We start from the raw sequence: 26,671 nt of genomic DNA, 5'->3' as shown, positions 1-26,671 counted from the left end.
GAAGGAGAAGTTGCATCTGGCCACTCCCAAAACCAACAGAATGGAACAATACTTGGTGGTCCATTTGGATTTTTGAAGGTAAAATATTCCTCATTTGGTTGCCTAACTCTGGCCCTTTTACCCAGTGACCCAAAAAGCTGCTAGTTTTGAGTTGGGCCCAAAACAAAGGGAAATTCTGCAATAGGTCCTGGCTGTCAGGCAAGATGCTCTGTTGCTTAGGCCACTTGATCAAGCAGATCAAACAGTGCTTGAAGCAGCAGTGACAGACAGAAATGTTTAGAGTCTCTGACAGTTCCCTATAGGTCAGGTGTAGTGCAGGCATTTAGGATTTTGGAGCAAAGCTTTGTGATCCTCTGTGAATAACTACTCTCCTTTAGAGAAACAACTATTGGTCTACTACTGGACCTTAAAGTAGAAACTGAATATTTAACTATTGGCCACCAAGTTACCATTCAACCTGAGCAGCCCATCATAAACTGGAAGTCATCTGACTCACCAAGCTACAAATGTGCAGCAGTACTCCATCACGAAATGGAAGTGCGACGTATGTAACTGGGCCCCACCAGGGCCTGGAAAGCACAAGTTACATTAAGAAGTGGCCCAAATGCCCCTGCTCCCCATTCCTGTCATACTACATTTTCTCTCCTAGCCAGCACCTATGACCTGGGGGGAATTTCCTACCCATCAGGTGACAATAGAAAAGGAGACAGGGACCTGGCTTGCAGATGGTTCTACATGACATGAAGAACCAAAAGTGGATAACTGTAGCACTACAGCCCCCTTCTGGGTCATCCCTGAAGTCCACCTGACTGTTCACTTTCCTTGGAAGAAGAAATAGCCAAACGTGATTACATACCAATTTATGGCCTATAGCCAATGACTGGGTGGTATGGCAAAGATATTCGTGTCCTATGTGAATATTTGCCAAAGGGTGATCTCAGCAGAGGAGAATTTTAATAATCAAGTAGAGAAGATGACTCATTCTTTCCCCCAGCCACCTATTCGCATCCACAGGCTCATGAACCAAGTACTCACAGTGGCAGGGTAGGAGGTGTGTATGGGCTCAGCATCATGGACTTCCTCTCAACAACTGACCTGGCTATTGCTGTGCTAAGTGCCCAAATTCTCCAGTAGCAAAATCCAATCCTGAGTCCCAAATATGGCACCATTCCCTAGGTTAGTCAGTCAGCTGCCCGGTGGCAAGCTGATTACATTTTTCTCTTTCCATCATGAAAGAGGCAGTGCTTTGTTCTTACTGGGATAGACACATACCCTTCATATATTTGCCATCCCTGTAGCAACACTTCTGTGAACTACTAAAACTACTTTCTGTGGATGTACAGAATTCCCCCCACCACCACCATCATAATATTCTACACAGCACTACTTCAGACCAAAGAATTCACTTGACAGCAAATGAAGTAAGGCAATGGGCCCATGCACATGGAATTCACTGGCCTTACCATGTTCCTTCCCAACCCTCCTGAAGCAGCTGGCTGACAATATGGTGGAAATGCCTTTTGGAGACTCAGTTACAGTGCCACTAGGTAGCAATACCTTACAGTGCTGGGGCAAGGTCCTCCAAAAGGCTGTATTTCCTCTTACTCAGCAGCCAACATCTAATGCTGTTTTTCCCACAAACAGAATTCATGTGTCCAGGTACAAAGGGGTAGAAATGGGAGAAGCACCACTCACCATTATCCATAGTGACTCACTAGCAAAATCTTGTTTTCTGTTCCCATGACTTTATGCTCTCCTGGCCTAGAGGCCTTAGTTCCACAGGGAGGAATGCTACCACCAGGAGCCGCAACAATGATTCCACTGAACTAGAAAATAAGCCAGGGGCCCAGCCACGTTGGCTCCTCATACCTCTGAGTTTTGCCAGGTAGAATTACTGATCTGAACTACTAAAAGGAAAACGGACTACTACTCCACAATGGAGGCAAGGAAGAGTATGTCCAGAATGCAGGAGATCCCTTAAGCATCTCTTAGTATTACTATGCTCCATGATTAAGTTCAAGTTCAATAGTAACAACCCAGTCTAGGCAGGACAGTTTGGGTCACCCTAACAGGTAAAAACCACAGACAGCTAATGTGCTTGCTGAAGGCAAAGGGAATACATAATGGGTAGAATTTAGTTATAAATACCAGCTACAACCACGTGACCAGTTACAGAAACAAAGACTGTTTCATTAAGAATAGGTGTGTGTGTGTAAGAGAGAGTGTGTGTGTACACATATACACATGTATTGAGCAAATAATGTTTTCATTCCTTACACCTTTATCATGCAACATAAGATCTATTGACTTGATATTACAGTGTTTAAGTATTGTTAACTATATCCCGGCATTTAAGTTATGGGATATCAAGAAGAATAAACATCACTCAAGGACTTTACCTCCTTTTCTGGGAAAGAGGTTAGTGAGGTTCTAGCTGTATGCAGGATAGTGGTATTATATCACGCTAGGTGGAACTATGTCCTTAACAAGGTCCACATGTAGAGATTTGGTATAGTTTCAGAAGGTAACTATGGGTTTCAAGTTGACAAGGAGTGGACTTTTGATTAGGATTAATTTTACCCCCTGTAGTAGGGTTAATTTGACTCAACCACAGAATTCCCAGATATTTAATCAAACATAATTATGGATGTCTCTGTAAGGGTCATTTTGAATGAGATTAACACTGAAATCCATAGACTGAGTAAAGAAGATTGCGATCTCTATTGGAGGTGGGCCTCATCAACCAATTTTAAACTTGAATGAAAAGGCCAGTCCTCCCTCAAGTATAAGAGAAAAGTCCTCCTGAAGGCCTTTGGAGTGAGACATCAGCTTTTTTCCTGCCTTTGGAAATGAACAGAAACACTAGCTCTTCCATGGTCATGAGCCTGCCAGATTTCTAACCGGAACTATACCATCAGCTCTACAGGGTCTCCAGATTGCTGACTTACCCTGCAGATCTGACACTTACCAGCCTCCATAATCACATAAGCCAATTCATGTATGGGCTCATGCTATTATGCAGGATTTATTACATGAATCTAATATATCAGATTCCTACAGGAGAAGAATATATTAGATTTTCATGTAATAAATATGTAACATATTACATATTTATTATATATATAAATAATATACTATACATAAATATTACATTCATGTAATAAATCCTCCAGATTACATATACAGTAATATATCTATAGTAATGTATCAATTAACAACAGGGATATGATCTGAGAAGTGAATTGTTAGGTGATTTTGTCATTGTGCAAACATCACAAAGTGCACTTAAACCTAGGTGGTATAGCCTACTACACACCTAGGCTATATGGTACAGTCTATTGCTCCTAGGCTACAAATCTGTACAGCATGTCACTGTACTGAATACTGCAGACAATTGTAACATAATGGCTTCTAAACATAGAAAAGGTATCTACACATACCTAAACATAGAAGGTTATAGTAAAAATACAGTATTATAAGTTTATGAGACCACTGTTGTATATGCAGTCTCTCACTGACTAAACTGTTATGTGGTATAAGACTGTATATATAAATGTGCAACACAGTGGTTCCATTTCTCTGGAGACCCCTAACTAATACCAGAGAGAAACCAGTCAAGACTGAAGAAGAACAGAGGCCTTCCGTTCAGACTTATTTGAAAAAAATTGAAATAAATAGAATACTTGATGCATCTAATCAACTCAAGGCACAATCAGGCCATTGGTTAACAATATAATGGTCAATTAATGGAAACTACATAGAAAACTAACCAGACCAAAAGAGGGAGATGAGAGACAGAGAGAGAAAGAAAAAAAGAGAGAGAGAGAGAGAATTAGTAACTCCAGAAAAAACAAAAGGCGGGAAAGTAATTGTAACTTAGTATATAGTTCAGTTATGAATAGCATTAATGTGGCCATTATACAATACACATTCAACACTGCCCTAAAATTACAATTAATCCATATTGGGAGGATGGAGAATGGAAAATGAGCATATAATGGGAAGAAAACTATCTTATCTTCTATAGTGAGAAATTAATAACTACTGCCTAAAACAAAAAAAATCAAAACGTAACACTGCCAAGAGATTATCTAAAGACCTAGCAGAAGTTATCAAAAATCTTAGCCAAAAGGCAAAATTTCCTCAAGTGATGGGAACACTGGGTGGGAACAGTCCTTATTTGTTCATAATATGCATTACATAGTAATGTGGCTCTTTATGTGTATGCCCTTGATAAAAATAAGAACTTTAGCAAGAAAAAATACATAAATTTTTTTAAATCCTAAATATCTATCAGTAAGAGAATAACTAAATCATGATCCATTTATCTAATGGAATACTTTAATGTACTATGATATATCAATATAGATGAATTTCAAGAACATACTAACTGAACAACTCAACATTATTAAAACTAGAGGATACTATATATGTATCTGTGTGTGTATGTTACACAAAACATAAAAAGATATGGACAGTAAAAATAAGAAACATCAACTAAATCTGTGCATATTAAATTCATAATCATGACTGCCTCCAAAGAAGGAAGAAAGGAAATATGATGAGAAATAAGAGAGCCTCAACTTTATCAATAATGTTTCATTACCTTTTTTAAAAAATCTAAACCAAAAATAAATAATATCAAAACAACCAATAATAAATGATGATATCTTACTTGAGCCAAAGATGACTTGACACTGAGCATCATAATACTGGCACATGCCATTGTAGCAATAGGCTTTATTATTCTGGCAAGGATATCCATTCTGAATAAAAACATCTGGCTGACAGAACTGAGAAGAACCATTGCAATACTCTGGAACATCACACTCACTGGTTTTTCCTCGGCATAAAGTACCTCCTGGAAGGAACTAGTGAAATAAGATTCAAATTAAACAAATATATCAGGACAATGTCCACAAATTAATCAAATGTGAAACCACAGCATTTACATCCATAAAGCATTCTGACAATAACAAAAGATTAGCCCAATAGAAAAATGAACAATGGCTAATAGGCAATTCATCTAAGTTGTAACTATGGAAAATGAAGAAACATGACCTCATTTGTAACCAAAAGAAATGCAAACTAAATAAAAATACAAGAACCCTTTACACCTATTGAATTAACTAGGAGTATAGCACTTGCTAGTAACCAATAATGGCATAAGGAAATAAGTATTTGATAACACTGTTGGTAAAAACATAGACTGGCACATTTAGAAAAGATAAATAAAATGTATATCAAAAACTTACTTTGAATATTCTGTACCAGTGACTTCTCTTATAAGTAATAATTGGAAGCAATCAAAATGTCTATCATTAGTTGACTAAAGAAATTATGATATAACTGTACAGGTAATACTACTTATATAACCATGCATAATAGAACTACTACATGAATGGGAAAAAAGTCTATGGTGTCATATTGAAAAAAGCAGGTAGTAAAAATACATGTATCTGTGTTTAACCATTTAAAAACACACATACACACATACACTCATATTTGTACAGAAAAAAGTGATTATGTTAACAAATTATCAACAATGGTTACCTGAAGAGTATAAAATGACAGAAGCTCTTTCATTCTCTACTTTCTATGCTTTGGTGTTATTGAATTATTTCTAACAAGCATATGTTACTCTAAAAATCAGAAAAAATGTTTCTACTTAGAAAACAACCTCAACAGACCATTTAACATAAAAGACTGTGCTTTAAAATTATACACAAGTGTCATAAAAAATTTTCCCATGACCATAAAATAAAAAAAGTGTTCACTTGGAGATATCAAAAAAAAAAATTTGGATATACACAGATATTCTCTTTCTTTTTTTTTTGGTTCCCAATAGGGAGGAATTCCTTACCCGACAGTCTTTACAACAGTCACCATATGCACACTCAGCAAAGGATTTAAGTTTACAAGTACTTCCTTCACAGCAAGGGTCCAATTCACATTCCTGTGAACATAAAGTGACTCTCAATAAAGAAGTTAGTTACTAACATTACTATTCATTAATAAAATTCTTATCTCACACCTAAAATCTACTTCATTCTAACATGATTGTAGCAGTTACTCTCCAGAAACAGCTGCTTACTATCCCTCTGGATTTAACAGTGTCTCTTTAATTGCAAGTATTTAGGTCTCAACATATTTCAAAGGACAGAAATCACAGAGTGTGTGCCTTACTTAATCTATTCAGAATGCTATAACAAAATACCATACACTTAAAGTACAGAAATTTATTTTCTCACAGTTCTGGAGGCTAGAAATTCAAGATCAAGCTTTCCACTAGTTCAGTTTCTGGTGAGGAATCTCTTCCTGGCTTGCAGAGGGCTGCCTTCTTGCTATGTGCTGACATAGCCCTTCCTCAGTGCATGTGTGCAGAGAGAAGGCAAGTGAGATGTTTGGTGTCTCTTCATTTAAGGACACTGATTCTAGTGCATCAGGACCCCACTCTTATGACCTCTTTTAATTTTAATTATTTCCTTAAAGGCCCCATTTCCAACTGTACCATGCTAGTGGTTAGGGCTCCAACACATGAGTTTTGGGGAAGCATAAACATTCCATCCATAACACTATGTCTGATGATCACAGAAAGTTAGCGTCCATAAAGGCTTCATGCTCAGGGTCTAACTACCCTGTTGGGTGGCTCTTCGCCCTAGTTGGAAACTCTTTTCACCTTGCTTGCTTCTTTCATTATACTTTGGGCCGCCATAGCTCCTTCTTACCACCAAACTCCCACCCACAGAGACACCTTCTGTGTTAATATAGCAATGTCAATGTTCTGTTTTTTATTCTGTGGTACAGTTTTATAAGATAACACCACTAAGGAAAACTGGGTGAAAAGTACATGGGACTCTATGTTATTTTGCAACTTCTGGTCAGATTATAATTATTTCATAATAAACATTTAAAAATAAATGAACTTTAATGTACATCTTGAAATACACCCAAAATAAGTCAAAATGCATCATGGAACTAAATGCAAAACCTAAAACTATAAAACTTGTAGGAGAAAACCTTTGCAACTATGGAATAGGCAAGAAGTCCTTAGATATGACACCAAAAGAACAACCGATAAAATGACAACTTTATAAAATAAACTTCATCAACATGTAAAAAGATACTGCTAAGTTAATTAAAGGCAAGCTACAACTTGGAAAAAATATTGACAATCTGACGGAGAACTTGTATCCAGAATACACAAAGTAGTCTCAAAACTCAATAATAAGTAACCAAAATTTTTAAATAAGGGGAAAGAGTTGAACAGTTATAACACCACAAGATAGCCTGATGGCAAATAAGCACATGAAAACATGCTCAACACATCATTAGTCACTAAGAAAATGCAAATTAAAACCTCAGTGAGGCACCACCTTACACTTAATAGAATGGCTAAAACTAAAAAGACTGACCACATGAAGTTCTGGGGAGGATATGAAAGAATGAGAATTCTTATACACTAAGGATGAAAATGAGAAATGGTATGCAATCAATTACTTTAGAAAACAGTTTGAGAATTTCTTGAAAAGTTAAATATACCTCTATCAGTTAAACAAGTCATTCCACTCCAGGGCATTTACCCAACAGAATTAAAAACATAAGTTCACATAAATATTTGTACATGAATGCTGCAGGACAGTGGCTTCATGAAAGAACAGGGAATCGGGAAATAGACAATGTATATAGGAACTTAGTTTATCATAAAAGTACCATTTTAAATGGTTCCACAACAATTGATGGTTAGTGGATAAGTTTAATTTCCAAGCTTACTCCACATGCCCCCTCCTCAATTAAAGTGTTAACATAAAAAATATAAATTAAAAAAAAACTAAAATGATTTGTAGAGGGACTATGATGATGAGCTATCAATAGGAATACTAAAAGCCAGATCAAGATATGAATTTCTGAAACCATTATGGGAAAAAAATTACTAAGTTTGCCTTCATTTAAGTTTTAAATTTCAACATAAAATGTAACCTATGAAAAGTTAAATAAGCTATAAATAAAGAATATTAGAACAGATATAAGGAGTTATGTCCATCTTATATAAAGAGGCCTAAAAATCAATTTAAAAAAAGATTCAATGAACCAACAGAAAAACTGACAAGGACTACATAAAATAATTCAGAGAAGAAAATGATGCCTATGATCTATAATCACATGAAAATATGTAAACTAAAACAGTATCTTCTTATTTTTTAACTCATTAGCTTGCCAAAAACAAGACAACAGATTTTATCCTGTGCTGGTAAGACTATGGGTACACAATGGCATAATACACTGTTGTCAGAAAAAAAATATTAGCTTCTGATAAAAGTTAAAATGTACATGCTTTTAGAACTAGTAATTCTACCTTTATGTACAATATATCTTCGAAAAAAATTTGTATACATACATATGAGGTGTGTATATTTATATATATATATATGAGAGGTATGTACAAGGATGTATATGCAGCACTGTTTCTCCACTAATTATAGCAATTTATTAGAGTCGGGTTAAATAAATCATAGTATTGGAATGCTATTCAGCAAATTAAAGGATTATGTCTACATAATACAATGATACAGTAAAATGTCCAGGATACCGTAATAGAAAAAAATCTGCACACAACTGATTTTAAGTCAATTTTAAACAATATTAAGTCTGATTTTATTTACGCACATAAATAAAAGCCAGAGTGGTATCACCAAGATGGGAGAATACAAAGTCCTGGATTCTCCTTCCTCCAACAGACAGTGCTGCAATAAACATCCTTGTACACACCCCATGTGTATATATACAAATATTTCTCTAAGATAGTTACATAAAGGTAGAATTACTAGATCTAAAAGCATGTGCATTTTAACTTTTATTGGAGGCTAACAAATTTTCTATAAAAAGTCAGCAATTCAACAGTAACACACTAATCAATTCCCTTTGAGAAACCCAGAAACTAGTTAAGAGGACACTACATCCCAGGCAATTGTAAAACCAGTTACATTGAAACCAGTAGGAAAACTGGAGATACTGTCTCACCACAATCCCAACCCATGGCACAACATATATAATCAGGAGGAAACAGCTCCCAGCATGTCCCTGAGGAGTGAAAGAGTTGGGCCACACATCTAATATTACACAGTTTTTTAGAATGCTGCCTGAGGGACTATCTTCTATCTCATCTGCCTCTGAGGACATTTAGGACCTGGAACATATTAGGCCCCTGGGGGGTTTCAGAGAACAAAGGTGGCAGGTTAAAGTAGCATGTGGGTACTTGCCACAGCTCCTCACCCTGTCTCAGCACAAAGAAAATAATAAAAAGTAAGCTCTTAGCTTCTCCTGGAGGAGGACCACATATCCAATGCTACAATTTTTCCAGGAGCTACCCAAGGACACTCAGACACTTGCCCAGTTCCTCTACCCAATTTAACACAGTGATTAAAAAAAAAAAAAAAAAAAAACACTTCTAAGCTTTTCCCTGGAAAGAGAAACAGTTGGATCACATGCCACATGTTCCAACTTCTCTAGGGATTGCCCAGCAAATTCACTTCTCTCTCCCCTCTCTTGGAACACTGATGGGCTCCAGTATAGTGTAGACACCAGTGGGCTAACAACCACGTAAACAGCAGTTTTAACAAACATGAAAGTTTGAGAGGCCCAAAAAAGCTTTAGCCAGGTTAATTAGTGAAGGTCTCCTCACTAATTTGGGGGCCGAAAATACACTAACTTAATGGAAGAATGTAGCAGAGGAGTTCAACAGTAGATCAGAGCAAACAGAAGTAAGATTAAACAAACTCAAAGTCAGGTTGCTTTATCAAGTCAGAGGAGCAAAAAGAAAAAAGAAATAAAAGTGAAGAAACTTAAGGGACTTATGAGACACCATCAAGAGATCAATATATACACTGTGGTAATCCCAAAAGGAGCAGACAAAGAAAAAGTACCAAAAAGCTTATTCAAGGAAGTAATGGTTCAAATTTTCCCAAATCTGGGGAAGGAAATGGATATCCAGATGCACATTAAAAGTAAAATACACCATGATCAAGTAAAATTTATCCTTGGGTATAAATTGGAATGAAATCTCATATATAGCCTTATTATATTGATGGTATTTTCCTCTATTTTTAGTTTGTTGAAAGTTTTTTGCATGAAAGGATATTGAATTTTATCAAATGCTTTTTCTGTATCTATTGAGATGATCATGCAACTTTTATTCTTCATTTTGTTAATGTGTTTATCTCATTAATTTTTTTTTGAGACAGGGTCTTACTCTTGTGTCACCCAGGCTACAGTGCAGTGCTGCAAACACAGCTCACTGCAGCTTTGGCCTTGTGGGCTCAAGTGACCCTAGTGCCTCAGCCTCTTGAGTATTTGGGACTACAGGCACATGTCACCATGCCTAGCAAATTTTTATATTTTTTGTAGAGAAGGGGTTTTGCCATGTTGCCTAGACTGGTCTCGAACTCCTGGACTCAAGAATTCTGCCTGCCTAAGATTCCCAGAGTGCTGGGATTACAGGCATGCACCACTGCACCTGATCTCATTAACTGATTTTGTATATATTGAGCCATCCCAATTTATATCCCAACTTAGTTCAGACATTTAGACATATAGACCAATGGAACAGAACAAAGAATGCAAAAATAGCTGGGCACAGTGGCTCACTTCTGTAATCCCAGCACTTTGGGAGGCTGAGGTCAGGAGTTCAAGACCAGCCTGGCCAGCACGGTGAAACTCCATCTCTACTAAAAATATAAAAACTAGTCAGGTATGGTGGCAGGCACTTGTAAGTCCAGCTATTTGGTAGGCTGAAGCAGGAGAATCTCTTGAACCCAGGAGATTGTGCCACTGCACTCCAGCCTGGGTGACAGAGCAAGACTCTGTCTCAAAAAATAAATAAATAAATAAATAAATACCCATACATATGAGATCACCTGATCTTCAACAAGGATGCCAAGAAAAAGTATGGCAAAGGTAGTCCCTTCAACAAATGGTCCTGGGGAAACTGGATATCAACATGCAAAAGAGTGAAATTAGAAACTTATCTTACACTATAAACAAAAATCAACTTAAAATGAATTAAAGACTTAAACGTAAGACCTGAAACAGTGAAACTCTTAAAAGAAAACATAGAGGAAAAGCTTCATGACATTGGTCTTGGCAATGATTTCCTGGATATGATGCCAAAATTTTAGGCAACAGAAGCAAAAATAGATGAGGACTATATCAAACTAAAAACCTTCTACACAGCATAGGAAGCAATCAATAGAGTGAAAAGCCAAGTTATGGAATAGAGGAAAATAACTGCAAACCATATATCTGATAAGGGATAAACTTTCAAAATAGGTAGGAAGTGTAACAGCTCAATAGCAAAAAAAGAAAAACTAATAATCTGATTTAAAATGAGTTAAGTATCCTAAGTATTCTGAAGTAACTCAGAAGCAGAAAGTCAAATACCGCATGTTCTCACTTATAAGTGGGAGCTAAGCAATCAGTATTCATGGATATCTAGAGCAGAATAACAGACAATGGAGACCCCAAAAGGTGGGAGAATGGGAGGGATGGAAGGGCTGAAAAATTACCTATTGGGTACAATGTTCACTATTTGAATGATGGGTACATGAAAAGCCCTCACTTTACCAATATGCAATATAACTTGTAAGAAACCTGCATTTACATCCCCTAAATATATTAAAAAGTTAAAAGAAACAAAAAACAAATTAAATGAGCCTAAGACTTAACAGACGTTTCTCCATGAAGATACACAAATGGCCAACAGGTATATGAAAAGATGCTCAATGTCACTCAACATCATGGAAATGCAAATCAAAACCACAATGAAATATCACGTCATACCTGTTAGGATTGCTATCATGGAAAAAAACGAGTGTTGGCAAGAATGTGGAGAAACTGGAACTCTGTTGTACTATCTGGAAGAATGCAAAATGGAGCCGCCACTATGGAAATATTATGAAGGTTCCTTTAAAAATTAAAAATATAACTACCATGTGATTTAGTAATTCCACTTCTGGATACTTATCTACAATGAAATCAAGATCTTGAAGAGATATTAGCATTCCTATGTTCACTGCAGCATTATTCATAGTAGCCAAGATGTAGAAACCGCCTAAATGTCTGTCAACAGTTGAATGGATAAAGAAAGTGTGGTAGATTTTTTAAAAGTACATATATACATACATATACACACATACAATGGAATACTACTTCCAAAAAAATAAGGAAATCTTGTTATTGCAACAACATAGATGAAACTTGAGTATACAATACCATGTAAGCGAAATAAGGCAGCCACAAAAGACACAGTACTGAGTGATTCCACTTATATTAGGTATCTAAAATAGTCAAGTTCATAAAAGCAGTGAACAGAATAGTTGTTGCCTGGGGCTCATGGAACAGAAAATGGGGAGTTGCTGATCAACAGAGATAAAGTTTCAGTTATACACAATGAAAAAGTTCTAGAGATGTTCTGTACAACATAATACTCAGACTTAACAATATTGTATTAGACATTTAAAACTCTCTTAGAAAGGTCAATTTTATGCTAAGTATTCTTACCACATTAAAGTAAAAATAAATCCTAAAACAAGCTCAATATTTATAAATGTACCTACTGTATACTGTATATAAATGTATGGAAGAGTCTAAAAAGAAATACATAACTCTTATACGAAAAGGAAGTAAAAGATTTATGGGGGAAAAAAAGGTGTGTAAGGTTGCTTTTACTTACTATTTGAATTTTTTTTCCAAGCCAGGGTCTCACTCTGTTGCCTAGACTAGAGTGCAGTGATGCAATCATAGCTCCTTGTAACCTCAAACTCCAAGGCTCAAACAATCCACCCATGTCAGCCTCTGGATAGCTAGACCTATAGGCTCACACCACCATATTTGGCATTTTTTGCTAAGAGGCAAGGTCTTGCTATGTTGCTCAGGCTAGTCTCAAACTCCTGGCCTCAAACAATCCTCCCACCTCAGCCTTTCAAAGTGCTGGGATTACAGATGCGTGCCACCATACCCAGCCCTATTTGAAACTTTTATACCAAAAAACACCCTGTGATATTTGAGGGAGAGTAAGTATTTTTTAAGAGTAATTTTGTAGGGAGAAAGCTCAAGAAACAAATACAGATTACTATTTGAGTAAGTTTGCTAGTAAAGTTACAAGAAAACAAGACTAATAAAATATTTCAGGAAGAAGTTGAGAATGCCTAGAAAGAGAATGGTCTTAGTCATCCTGATGGCATCTTAATTTAGAAATTAAACATAACTTGCTTAGATCTCATTTTCCTCATCTGAAAATGGGACTATTAAAACTACCAATCTCTTAGGGTTATTATGAGGGTTATACTGTGCAAGATACATACCAAAAGTCCCTAACGTGCATCAATACTGCCATAAAAGCCCAACAAAGCTCCATTATAAGACACATACTACCTTTCTGGAAAGCAAAGTCACCTGATAAAATGCAGGCATGGTCAGGTAGGGAAGAAAAAGATGCACTAGTGGAGAAGATTGAGAATACAGTAGAGAACTTAACACACAGCTGAACAAGTTTCTTTCAAACTTAATGCAAGGTCTAGGAGAAAAGGGCTCAAGAAGGCCATGTTGAGAAGAGCATGACTAAGTATGATAAGGAATACAGCTACGGAACAATCCTAACAAAGATGGGCATGGGTTTAGAACAATGAGTATGCATTAACAGGTCAAAAAGCCAGATATCAGTATATACACTGAAGGTTAACAAAGGGAGAGTGCTACTTTGATTAGCAAGAACTTTGAATATTGAAGGACTGTGGAGGATGGGCCAGTTCCAACTCATTTTTAAAATGAGTCCAGCTAAATAAATATTTCTGCAATGGCAATGTCAGAATGGTGAAAGCTCACAAATAAAAAGCCAGGTGAAAAACTAATTCATTCTTTAAAGTAAATAAATAACCTAATAATCATAACTTAAATCATAGAAGACAGAAAAAAAAAAAAAATAGAGACTAAACATGGCACATTCCCTGACTTCAAAACAGATGGCACCATTAGTCATACTCTGAGAAGATGATGACCAATCCCTGGAACATAGCCACACAAACAAAATAACAATCCTCATTGTGCCACTAAATTTTACTTTAGCTCCTATGCCAGAGTTGCCCAAAACAAGCAATTTAATTTCTTGCACATATTGTGGCAATTTTACAAAGCAAAAATCAAAAATTAAACTAACCTTTGGAGTACCACAGTCACACTCTTCCCCAGCGTCCACCAACTTATTACCACAGAAGGGAGCACTATAGGCTTCATCAGGCTTTGGAATATTAAGAAGGCAGTTTCCTCCTTTATTTAAAGTTAACTTCTCAAAGTCCTCTGCACTGCAACTGCTAAAGTTTCTGGAACCTCTATAATAAACATTAAGAAAAAAATCTTACGTCACAGTGATTACTCACTTTGAAAATGTTAAGTCATGTCTTTAACCCACAAAAAGTGAATATTTTAAATGACAGAAAAGAAGCTAATAAAAGTGGACATATATGAGAAATCATGTCTACTGATAAATAATGAACATTACTTCAGCTACAATATAAGAATTCACTATTTCATTACAATATATTATACTTCCAATAAAATATATTTAAAACATATCACTAACATTGAAATACAAAATGATAATTCTCCGTATCAGAAGAGACTTGAAAAATTATCTAGCCCTATACAGAAAAGGTTTTACTTATCCAACACAGTAAAGGTTCTTAAAATATTGGAAGCTAGCTGTATGTTGTCTCATTTTCTATTCTGAAGGATAACACTGTTATGCTCACCCATGCCTATTATCACACACTAGGAGCTCTGCAAAAATAATGTGAATGGGCAACTCCAGTTCAGATGCACGCTAGTCATCAAGAGACAGACTGCGCAGTATAGAATGTCGGCTACTCCTACATGATAAGTTTTCAGTTTGAGCTTTATATATAATAACTTTTATGATAATTCCTGGGAACCATGGTTAGTACTTGGAAGGTTAGTTGGCCTTTAAGAAATTATCCAACTTGAGCCACATGAGATTTTACACCTGGGATTTTTTTAGCTACTGTTGTACTCAATAACTACTTTCAGATAGTCCCACAGGCTATTTTCACCTTTGAAAACTAGTGGAAAATACACATATACACCACCTATATCTTTGATGAATCCACATCACATTAAAATTCTATTTTATTTTTGCTTTTGTAGCCTGAGTTTTTGGTGTGATATCCAAAAATCATTGTTAAGGCCAATGTCAAGGAGCTTTTCCTCAATGTTTTCTTCTTAGAAAGTTTTATGGTTCCAAGTCTTACATTTAGGTATTTTATCCATGTTGAGTTGATTTTTGTGTACAGTGTAAGATAAGGGTCCAACGTCATTATTTTGCCTATAGAAATCCAGTTATCCCAGAACCATTTATTGAAGAGAACTATCCTTTCCCTATTGTATCTTCCTGGTGCACTTGACAAAAATTAATTGACTACAAGTTTGGATTTGTTTCTGGGCTCTCTATTCTGTTCCATCGGTCTAGGTGTCTGTGTTTATAGTACTACTATACTGTTTTGGTTACTATAGCTATCAAACTGAAATGCTCTGCAAGCAAAGATAACAGCCAACAAAATGAAAAGTCTACAGATAGGGAGAAAATATCTGCAAACCATGTATCTTATAGGTATTAATACCAAAAATACACTTTTTAAAACTCACACAACTCCATAGCAAAAAAACAATTAACTGTTTTTAAAATGAACAAAAGACTTGAAGACATTACTCCAAAAATGACATAAAAATGGCTAACAGGTGCACAAAAAGGTATTCAATATCATTAATAATCACGGGGCCAGGGGCGGTGGCTCATGCCTGTAATCTCAGCACTTTGGGAGGCCGAGGCGGGTGCATCAGAAGGTCAGGAGTTCAAGACCAGCCTGGCCACAATGGTGAAACCCCATCTCTACTAAAAATACAAAAATTAGCTGGGTATGGTGGCGGGTGCCTGTTATCCCAGCTACTCGGGAGGCTGAGGCAGGAGAATTATTTTAACCCAGGCGGCAGAGATTGCAGTGAGCCGAGACTACGCCACTGTACTCTGTACTCCAGCTTGGGCTATAGAGTAAGACTCTGTCAAAAAATATACATATAAATAAAAATATCAGGGAAGTGCAAATGAAAACCACAATGAAATATCATTGTTAGGATGGCTATCATTGAAAAGACATGATGGCTGGGCATGGTGGCTCACACCTGTAATCCCAGCATTTGGGAGGCAGAGGCAGAGAGATGACAAAGTCAGGAGTTCAAGACCAGCCTGGCCAACATGGTAAAACCCCGTCTTTATTAAAATACAAAAATTAGCCAGGTGTGCTGGCACACGCCTATAATCTCAGCTACTCGGGAGGCTGAGGCAGGAAAATCGCTTGAACCTGGGAGGGGGAGGATGCAGTGAGCCGAGATTGTATCTGCACTCCAGCTTAGGCGACAGAGAGACACCGTCTCAAAAAAAGAGCTAGTAAGTGCTAGTGAGAGTATAGAAAAAAGGAAACCCTTGAGCACTGTTGATGGGAATATAGACTGCTGCACCCATTGTGGAAAACAATAGGAGTTCCCTAAAGAAATTAAAAACAGAACTATCATATGACCAGCAACCTCACTTTTGGTATACACCTAAACTAAATGAAAACACCAACTCATAAAGATGTCTGCATTCTCCCATTTTCAGTGCAGCAATAGCCAAGATATGGAAACAAACCAAGTGTCTGGCAACAGTTTTTTTTTTTTTTTGAGACGGAGTTTCGCTCGTTACCCAGGCTGGAGGGCAATGGCGCAATCTCGGCTCACCGCAACCTCCGCCCCCTGGGTTCAGGCAATTCTCCTGCCTCAGCCTCCTGAGTAGCTGGGATTACAGGCACACGCCACCATGCCCAGCTAATTTTTTGTAATTTTTAGTAGAGACGGGGTTTCACAATTTTGACCAGGATGGTCTCGATCTGTTGACCTCGTGATCCACCCGCCTCGGCCTCCCAAAGTGCTGGGATTACAGGCTTGAGCCACCGCGCCCGGCCTTGGCAACAGTTTTATAAGGCTGATTATTATTCATCCTTATAAAAGGAGATCCTGACATTTACCACAATATGATGAACCTGAAGGATGTTATGCTACATGAAACAAGCCAGACACAAAAAGAAAAAAATCTTGCATGACTTATTTCGGAATCTAAAAAAAGAAGTTGAATACCCAGAGACAGAAAATAAAACACTGATTACAGTGGAGGCAGATGAAACGGGAGATGTAGGTCTGATACAAAGTAGCAGATATGTAGGGCAAACAAGTCTAGAGATCTCAGGTACAGCATGAGATACAATTATTACGTCTAGTAATAATTGTATTATATTCAGAATTTTTGCGAAAAGAGATTTTAGGTGCTCTTTGCCACACACACGCAAAATGGGCAACAATGTGGAATGATAGATGTGTTAATCTGCTTGACTAACCATTTCACAATCTATATGTATATCAAAACATGTGCACTTTAAATAAATACAATAAAATTTATGTATTACATATAGTTGTATTTTTTCAGGAAATTTGGTACTCTGAATCTCTTTTTCATCAGTTTGAGCAATGGTACCAGAGTAGCAGCAGGAGTGAAAGCTATGTTGCATTACAGTTAATGAAGGAGCATCCCTATTTATGGCTGGGTCTTTTGCACCTCCAAGGAACTCTAAGAAACATATTTCTTGCCCTGAGTAGTCATGTTAAACTCTTCTTTGCTAACTGGTCTCCGGTAGAGTTGACAGTACTGACTCCTGCCTCTTGGATTGGGATGCAGTCTGTCTAGAATATTTTGGTACTGTTAACTGCTATTTGAGTAAAAAAAAAAAAAGTCTATAGATGTGGGATGCAGAAGGATTTTAAAAGACTGACTGGCAGAAAAGGAAAAAAGAAAGAACATGAACAATCAATGGTTTGCGATAAAAGAATAATCGAAGGCAAAATTCTGACTCATGGAAAGAAAAGATTTAGCATAAGGCTTCTAACAATAACAGAAAGACTTGTCTTCCTTATTCTTTTTCTTGCTACCAAGAATAGTGTGGGAAGGAGTCCTTTTGTGCACTATCAATCAACCAGTCATTCAACAAATATTTACTGAGTATCTATTATGTACAAGGCATTCTTCTTGGTGCAAGGGATGAAACAGTGAACACAGTAAAAAAATCCCTGCCCCTGTAAGGTTATGATTATGATTCAGTGATTTACTTATACAATAAGTAAATTAAATAGCATATCATAAGGTAATGAGTACTATGAGGGTGATGAGCTCTGCAGAGGAAGGGATGCTTGTGATTTTAAAAGGACAGTCAGGGCAAGCACCTCAAACATGTGAGAGTTCAATTAAAACTGGGTATCTGGGAGGAAAACTCTACAGACAGAAGGAATAGCAAATACAAAAACTCTAAGGTAGAAACTTTCCTGGCAGCTGAGTCAGTAAGGAAATGAATCATGAGAGGTACAGTCAGCAAAGACGTGAATAGGCCATTGTAAGAATGTGGCTTTCTACTCTAAGTGGAATGAGGAAGTTGGAAGGGGGAGACCATGGAAAGTGCTGAGCGGGAGTGACATAATTTGACTAACGTTTTAATAGAACCACCATACTTGTTCTGTTAAGGAGAAAGACCACAAAGAAGGCTCTTACAGCAATTCATTAAACAGATGATGGCAGACCAAAATGATAACAGTGGGAGCTGTAAGAAGTGGTTGGATTGTTTTTATTTTAAAGGAACAGCCATTAAGATGAAGAGTGAGAAAAAAGAGAAATCAAGAATGACTTCAAGGTTGTTGTACTGGGATACAAGAAGGAAGGAGTTACCATTAACTCACATGGGGAAGACTATGGGTAGGTCAGATCTTAGGATGACTTTAGGAGGGACCACAGGAGTTTGAGGCTATTAGACTTCAAGTAAAAACGTCAAAGCAGTATATAATAATTATTTGATAAACAAAGAAGACTGCAGTTTAAACACAGGCTTGTAATTGTTTTTCATTTTGTACTGTTGATCTTTAGGTGATAAGTACAGTGCCTGCCACAGAGTACACATGCAATAATGTTTTCTGTAGGAGTATATTTAATAATGTAATCTCAGTGCTTTGGGAAGCTAAGCCAAGAAAATCACTTGAGCCCAGGAGTTCAAGGCCACCTGGGCAACATAGTGAGATCCTGTCTCTACAAAAAATAAGCTGGGCATGGTGGAGCACACCTGTAGTCCCAGCTACTCAGGAGGCTGGGATGGGAGGAGTTTAAGGCTGCAGTGAGCTATGATCATGCCACTGCTCTCCAGCCTGGGTGACAGGGCAAGACCCTGTCCCCCTCCCCAACCCCCGTCAAAAAAAAAAACAAAAACACCCACACACATTTAAATATATATTTGAATATGTATAATTTACAATATATATATAACTTATAAATATATTTTTATATATTTAATTAGACAATGGCCACAGAACTTGTGCAGGCATATGTAGAGTCCTATATTTTAGTCCCTAATTTTAACCTACATAAAGTCAACCACCTCTAAACAAGTTATTTTTTAAATACTCTCATTATTTAGTAGTTGAAAGATATTTTCTCATAAACAATGTTTCAAATGTTTGATCCTTCAGCAATCTACCAGGAAAAAAAAAATGTTTCACCCACAATGAATTGACTACAGAACTGAAAAGCATAACAAAATCATAGACACTTCTGGTGCTTTTTAACAGATGGAGATAGTAACATCCCCTGTGTCGGCCTTCAGTGAGACCTTAAAATGCTTTGGAGGCCACAGTGATGATGTCCTTTCACTGGCCATCCCTGGCTGGCACCTAGAGCAATAAGAATGATCTTTCTCCGGGGGCCAGGGTGGCTCCGGACAGTTGTCCTGGCGCTTGAGGAGGCAAGGCCATGAGTTCAAGGCCAACCTGAGCAACGTTACATGCTCTCATTGATTGACAAAAAGAATGATCTTTCTCCTGATACATGGCTTGAAAAGCAACTCAAGTATTTCTATTCTCTATCACCTCTAGACTCCACAATATTAATGATTTATAATCTCTCCTCCTCTCTTTTCTCACATCTATGTGACTTTCCCAAAATGGTTTCAAAAGGAGATTGACAATGATGAAAATGTTTTACCTGAAAATGATGAAAAAAAAAAAATTTCAACATTTAGAACATAAAATGTCAAAGCAGTATATAATAACAGAAAGTATTTCTTTGAGTACTCTGAAAATTCCCAGAACACATTTCCACCATTACTATACTGATTCCCACAGCCTAAGATTAGGATGTCTTAAGAGAAGATTCTGGTGCAACCAAACAACTCATGGCGGCGGCAGCAGCAGCAGCAGCTTGGATGCGGTGCGGTGGTGACCTAGCTATGAGCCTGGCAGCGGGTGTGTGCCAAGCCCCAGCCAGGCCCAGCCCCGGCGTGCCTCCCAGGCTCCACACCCCTGATGCTGTGCGGGTGCTGAGCCCGCTCGGGCCAGGACAATGGTGAAGTATTTCCTGGGCCAGAGCGTGCTCCGAAGTTCCTGGGACCAAGTGTTCACCACCTTCTGTCAGCAGTACCCGAATCCCTATAGCAAGCATGTCTTGACGGAGGACATAATACACCGGGAGGTGACCCATGACCAGAAACTGCTGTCCCGGCGACTCCTGACCAAGACCAGAAGGATGCCCAGCTGGGCCGAACAACTGTTTCCTGCTCACTAGGTGTACATCCTGGAGGACTCTATTGTGGACCCACAGTATCAGACCATGACCACCTTCACCTGGAACATCAACCACTCCCGGCTGATGGTGGTGGAGGAACGATGTGTTTACTGTATGAACTCTGACAACAGTGGCTTGACCAAAATCCGCCGTGAAGCCTGGGTCTCCTCTAGCTTCCTTGGTGTCTCCAGAGCTGTCCAAGAATTTGGTCTTGCCTGGTTCAAAAGCAACATGACCAAGACTATGAAGGGTTTTGAAAATATCTTGGCAAAGCTGCAAGGCAAGACCCCTTCCAAAACACTTGTTGGCCAAAGAAGACAAGGAGAAGGCAAAGGAGATGGCACTGGCAGCTACAGAGAAGGCCAAGGACCTAGCCAGCAAGGCGGCCACCAAGAAGCAGCAGCAGTTTGTGTAGCCAGCCCACCACCACCACAGCACCCCAGACAGCTTGGCTTAGCCCCTCTGCCCTCCATCCATTGTACTTAATGATTAAAAATCAACTTCCAGCCCTATCTACTGTCTGGGTGGTGGGTTGAGGGTATCCAGTTTGGCACCCGCAGTACACCAGGCACGTTATCCACGGCTGAGCCAGGTCTGCTTATTCTCCCATTGGGCAGCTGAGGACCCAAGCACAGAGGTGCAGTGACTTGCCTCAGGCCCCATGTAGCCTGCAGGCGAACTGTCAATAAATGCTAGACTGGAAGCCCCACAAGGGCAGGGCTCTTGGTTTCGTTCTCTGATGTGTCTCAAGTACCTGGAACAATATCTAGCACCTAACAGGCACTCAATAAATACTTGTTGAATTCAGTCAGCCCGATCCCCACCCCCAAAAAAGAAGATTCTAAGTGCTGGTAGCTTTCTCCTGATACATTGATACATGGCTTGAAGAGCACTCAAGTATTTCTATGCTCTATCACTTCTAGACTCTACAATATTAATGATTTATAACCTCTCTTCCTCTCTTTTCTCAAATCTACATGACTTTTCCAAAATGGCTTCAAAAGGAGATTGACAATGAAAATGTTTTACCTGAGAATGACCAAAAAAAAAAAAATTCAACTAAAATTTAGAACATTATTTCTTTGAGTACTCTGAAAATTCCCAGAACACATTTCCACAATTACTATGCTGATTCCCACAGCCTAGGATTAGAAAGTCTTAAAAGGAGATTCTAAGTGCTGGTACTGAATTAGATTAAGAAAAAGAACACCTGATTATGGAAGCTTGCTGATGGAGGTGACATTGAGGGGCAGAGTTAAGAAAGCCATTTCTCTAGAAAGGCATCTCCCAGGAAGAGCAACTCACACTTTCAGGAATCTAAGAACAAGGCATGAGAATAACACTGTGCCCCCAAAATATCATAAATAATAACAAAAAAATCTTATTATGAAGGTATATTATCCATTTTATTAAGCAGAACTGGTTCCCAATGACTGAGTTATCTGAGGAAAAAAATAATGAAACATCTACAACATCACTAGCCTCGAACAAAATGATAGAAAATTAATATTTATTAAACAGCCTATGAAGTATAGGGTAGGAAAGCAGCCTTCAAAAAAAGGTTTAATACTACCTTGGTAGTAAAAATGAATCTGAGGAAAAACGAAAGAAAATATTACCGAGGATAACCTCATCCTAGTTCAGAAGAAATTCTTTAAAAAAACATTTTAAATATAATGGCTACACAATATAAAATACTACATGAAGCCACAATACACAACAAGAAAGGAAAAAAAAACAGCAAATAAAGTCTAATAAAGTATCCTAATACTAGTTCCAGGATTATCAAATGGTAGCCATAAAACATTATGCTTACTATGATGAGGGACAAAAGTGAAAAGTGTGAAAACTTGGACAGGGAACTAAAATCTACAAAACTAATACATCAGATTCGAAAAAGAACCAGGCAGAAATCTGACAAATGAAATAAGCAAAATGAATAATCCAATGGATAAGTTTAACAACAGACAAAATATATATGAAGCCAGAATCAGTGAGATGAAAGGTGTCAGAAGAAATAACCCAGAAGAGGAGACAAACTCAAGATGGCACGGTGAGAACAACCCAGAATTGAAGCTCTCGGTGAACATGCAGAGGGTGAGTCAGGGCCACATTTCCAGACGGATCTTTGTTGCCTACAGAACGGGGAAATTCCCAGGTATAAAAGAAACGCGGGGCGCCAGCGCAGCGGTTTTGGCTGGTGCAGCCAGTGGCCGGTGCAGCAGCGCAGCGGTGCTCCACAGCGCTCTGCCCAAAGCGCACAAGTCCAGGTGCCCTGTTGAATCGGCAATCTGAGACTTGAGAGGGCAGATTGGCATATCCATCTGATTGAACGGGACTCGGACAGTGAGCCAGGCCAGGAGATTCCAGGGAAACGGCGTTTGGGCCAGCACAGTGGGACAAACAAAATGGCGATTCCAAACACTCCAGGTGGAGAGTTTCACTGCGGGCACAGCTGAACCTAGGACAGTGCAGCTCGGTGGGGGAGGGGCATCTGCCATTACCCAGGCAATCCGACCCTACTGAGGTACACTCCCATTGCTGATGCAGCCTGCCGTTGCCAAGGCAACCCGCCACAACAGAGAGACTCCACCACAGGGCGTAGCCTGTGGCAGCAGGGCAGAGACCGCAGCAGCAGGGCAGAGCCTGCAACAACAGGGTGGACCTCACACCAGCAAGGTGGAGCCTCAGCAGGCAAATTGTGACTAGACTGCCTCCTAGCTGGGCAGGACAGCGCAAGGGACACTCATAAAGAAAGCCCCAACCCCCCCGAGACAGAGCATCTGAGAAAAAAGGGGTTTTTTTATGAGTTCTGCTACAGCAGAATTAAACGTAGCAGCCTAACAGCCCTGAATGAACAACAGAGCTCACAGCTCAGCACTTGAGCTCCTATAAAGTACAGACTGTCTCCTCAGGCACCTCCCTGATCCCTCTATATCCAGAGGACTGACATTTGACAGGCATCATTCTGGGACAAAGATAGCAGAAAAAGAAACTGGTAGCATCCCTCACTGTTCCATAGCTGCTATAGGTGCACCCCAGACTAGCAAGGCCTAGAGTGGACCTCAGCAGTTGTACAGTGGAGGGGCTAGACTGGTAGAAGGAAAACCAAGTAACAGAAATACTTCATCATCAACAATCTGGGTGTCCACTCAGAGACCCAATCGAAAAGTCAGCAACTACTCAGACGACAGGTGGATAAATCCACAAAGATGGGAAGAAACCAGTGCAAAAAGGAGGAAAACACTCGAAACCAGAACACCTCGCATCCTACAAAGGACCAAAACTCCTCACCAGCAAGGGAACAAAGCTGGACGGAGAATGACTGTGATGAGATGACGGAATTAGACTTCAGAAGGTGGATAATGAGAAACTTTTGTGAGCGAAAAGAACATGTTTTAAATCAATGCAAAGAAACTAAGAACCTTGACAAAAGATTTGAAAAAAAATTCGAGGAAATGATAACAAGAATGGATAACTTTAGAGAGGAATATGAATGAATTGAAGGAGCTGAAAAACACAATACGAGAACTTTGCGAAGCATGCACAAGTTTCAACAGCCGAACTGACCAAGCAGAAGAAAGAATATCAGAAGTCGAAGATCAACTCAATGAAATAAAATGAGAAACCAAGATTAGAGAAAAAAGCGCAAAAAGGAATGAACAAAGTCTCCAAGAAATGTGGGACTATGTGAAGAGACCTAACCTACGTTTGATAGGCATACCAGAATGTGACGAAGAGAATGAATCCAAGCTGGAAAATACTCTTCAGGACATTATCCAGGAAAATTTCCCCCACCTAGCAAGACAGGCCAACACTCAAATGCAGGAAATACAGAGAACATCACAAAGATATTCCACAAGAAGAGCAACCCCAAGGCACATAATGGTCAGATTCACCAGGGTTGAAATAAAGGAGAAAATACTAAGGGCAGCCAGAGAGAAAGGTCGGGTCACCCACAAAGGGAAGCCCATCAGACTCACAGCAGATCTCTCGGCAGAAACACTACAAGCCAGAGGAGAGTGGAAGCTCATATTCAACATCCTTAAAGAAAAGAACTTTCAACCCAGAATTTCATATCCAGCCAAACTGAGCTTCATAAGTGAAGGAAAAATATAATCCTTTGCGAACAAGCAAGTACTCAGAGAGTTTGTCGCCACCAGGCCTGCTTTACAAGAGCTCCTAAAAGAGGCACTACACAGAAAGGAACAACCAGTACCAGCCATTCCAAAATCACACTAAATGCTAAAGAGCATCAACATAATGAAGAATCTACATCAACTAACAAGCAAAACAGCCAGCTAGCATCAAAATGGCAGTATCAAATTCACACATAACAATATTAACCCTAAATATAAATGCACTAAATACACCAATCAAAAGACACAGACTGGCAAACTGAATAAAAAGCCAAAACCCATCAGTGTGCTGTATCCAGGAAACCCATCTCACATGCAAAGATACACAAAGGCTCAAAATAAAGGGATGGAGGAAGATTTACCAAGCAAATGGAGAGCAAAAAAAAAGCAGGAGTTGCAATTCTCATCTCTGATAAAATAGACTTTAAAGCAACAAAAGAGACAAAGAAGGCCATTACATAATAGTAAAAGGATCGATACAACAAGGAGAGCTAACAATCCTAAACATATACGGACCCAATACAGGAGCACCCAGATACATAAGGCAAGTTCTTAATGACTTACAAAGAGACTTAGACTCCCACACAATAATAGTGGGAAACTTTAACACTCCACTGTCAATATTAGACAGATCAACCAGACAAAAAATTAACAAGGATATCCCGGGCTTGAACTCAGACCTGGAAGAAGCAAACCTGATAGACATCTACAGAACTCTCCACCCCAAATCCACAGAATATACATTCTTCTCAGCACCACATCACACCTACTCTAAAATTAACCACATAATTGGAAGTAAAGCACTCCTCAGCAAATGCAAAACAACTGAAATCATAACGAACAATCTCTCAGACCATAGTGCAATCAAGTTAGAACTCAGAATTCAGAAACCAACCCAGAACCGCACAGCTTCATGGAAACTGAACAACTGGCTCTTGAATGTTGATTGGATAAACAATGAAATGAAGACAAAAATAAAGAAGTTCTTCGAAACCAATGAGAACAAAGACACAGCATGTCAGAATCTCTGGGACACATTTAACGCAGTCTCTAGAGGAAAATATATACCAATAAGTGCCCATATGAGGAGAATGGAGAGATCCAAAATTGACACCCTATCGTCAAAATTGAAAGAACTAGAGGAGCAAGATCAAAAAAACTCAAAACCTAGCAGAAGGAAAGAAATAACTAAGATCAGAGCTGAACTGAAGGAGATAGAGACACGAAAAACCCTTGAAAAAAATCAATAAATCCAAGAGCTGGTTTTTTGAAATGATCAACAAAATAGACAGACCACTAGCCAGACTGATAAAAAAGAAAGAGAGAACAACCAAATAGATGCAATAAAAAATGATAAAGGGGAAATCACCACAGATTCCACAGAAATTCAAACCATCATCAGAGAATATTACAAACAACTCTATGCACATAAACTAGTAAACCTGGAATAAATGGATAAATTCCTGGACTCCTGTGTCCTCCCAAGCCTAAACCAGGAGGAAGCTGAAACTATGAATAGACCAATAACAAGGTCAGAAGTCAAGGCAGCAATTAAGAGCCTACCACACAAAAAAAGCCCAGGTCCAGATGGATTCACAGCCGAATTCTACCAGACACACAAAGAGGAGCTGGTACCATTCCTTCTGAAACTATTCCAAATAATCCAAAAAGAAGGAATCCTTCCCAAATCATTTTATGAGACTAACATCATCCTGATACCAAAACCCGGCAGAGACCCAACAAGAAAAGAAAACTTCAGGCCAATATCCATGATGAACATAGA

The 26,671-nt window shown here is 38.6% G+C and overlaps 1 protein-coding gene and 1 pseudogene across 2 annotated transcripts in view; one reads left to right on the top strand and one right to left on the bottom strand.

The window, feature by feature from the left end:
- The window catches only part of ADAM9 (ADAM metallopeptidase domain 9), a 121,033-nt gene that overhangs the window by 52,796 nt on the left and 41,566 nt on the right, over positions 1 to 26,671 (bottom strand). For both annotated transcript variants that reach the window (XR_013525623.1, XM_008979358.5), the window contains exons 12-14: positions 14,210 to 14,381; positions 5,864 to 5,956; positions 4,676 to 4,871 (exon numbers count right to left, since the gene is read on the bottom strand). Coding sequence is in view for 1 of the 2 variants with exons in the window: in XM_008979358.5 (XP_008977606.2) it covers positions 4,676 to 4,871; positions 5,864 to 5,956; positions 14,210 to 14,381 (461 nt within the window). In the remaining variant the exon portion in view is untranslated. The remainder of the gene's footprint in view (positions 1 to 4,675; positions 4,872 to 5,863; positions 5,957 to 14,209; positions 14,382 to 26,671) is intronic.
- LOC108588027 (PRELI domain-containing protein 1, mitochondrial pseudogene) lies at positions 20,438 to 21,278 on the top strand (annotated as a pseudogene).

The sequence above is a fragment of the Callithrix jacchus genome, chromosome 13 (assembly GCF_049354715.1).
Source record: "Callithrix jacchus isolate 240 chromosome 13, calJac240_pri, whole genome shotgun sequence".
Lineage (NCBI taxonomy): Eukaryota > Metazoa > Chordata > Mammalia > Primates > Cebidae > Callithrix > Callithrix jacchus.
This window is presented reverse-complemented; position numbering and strand designations above follow the sequence as displayed.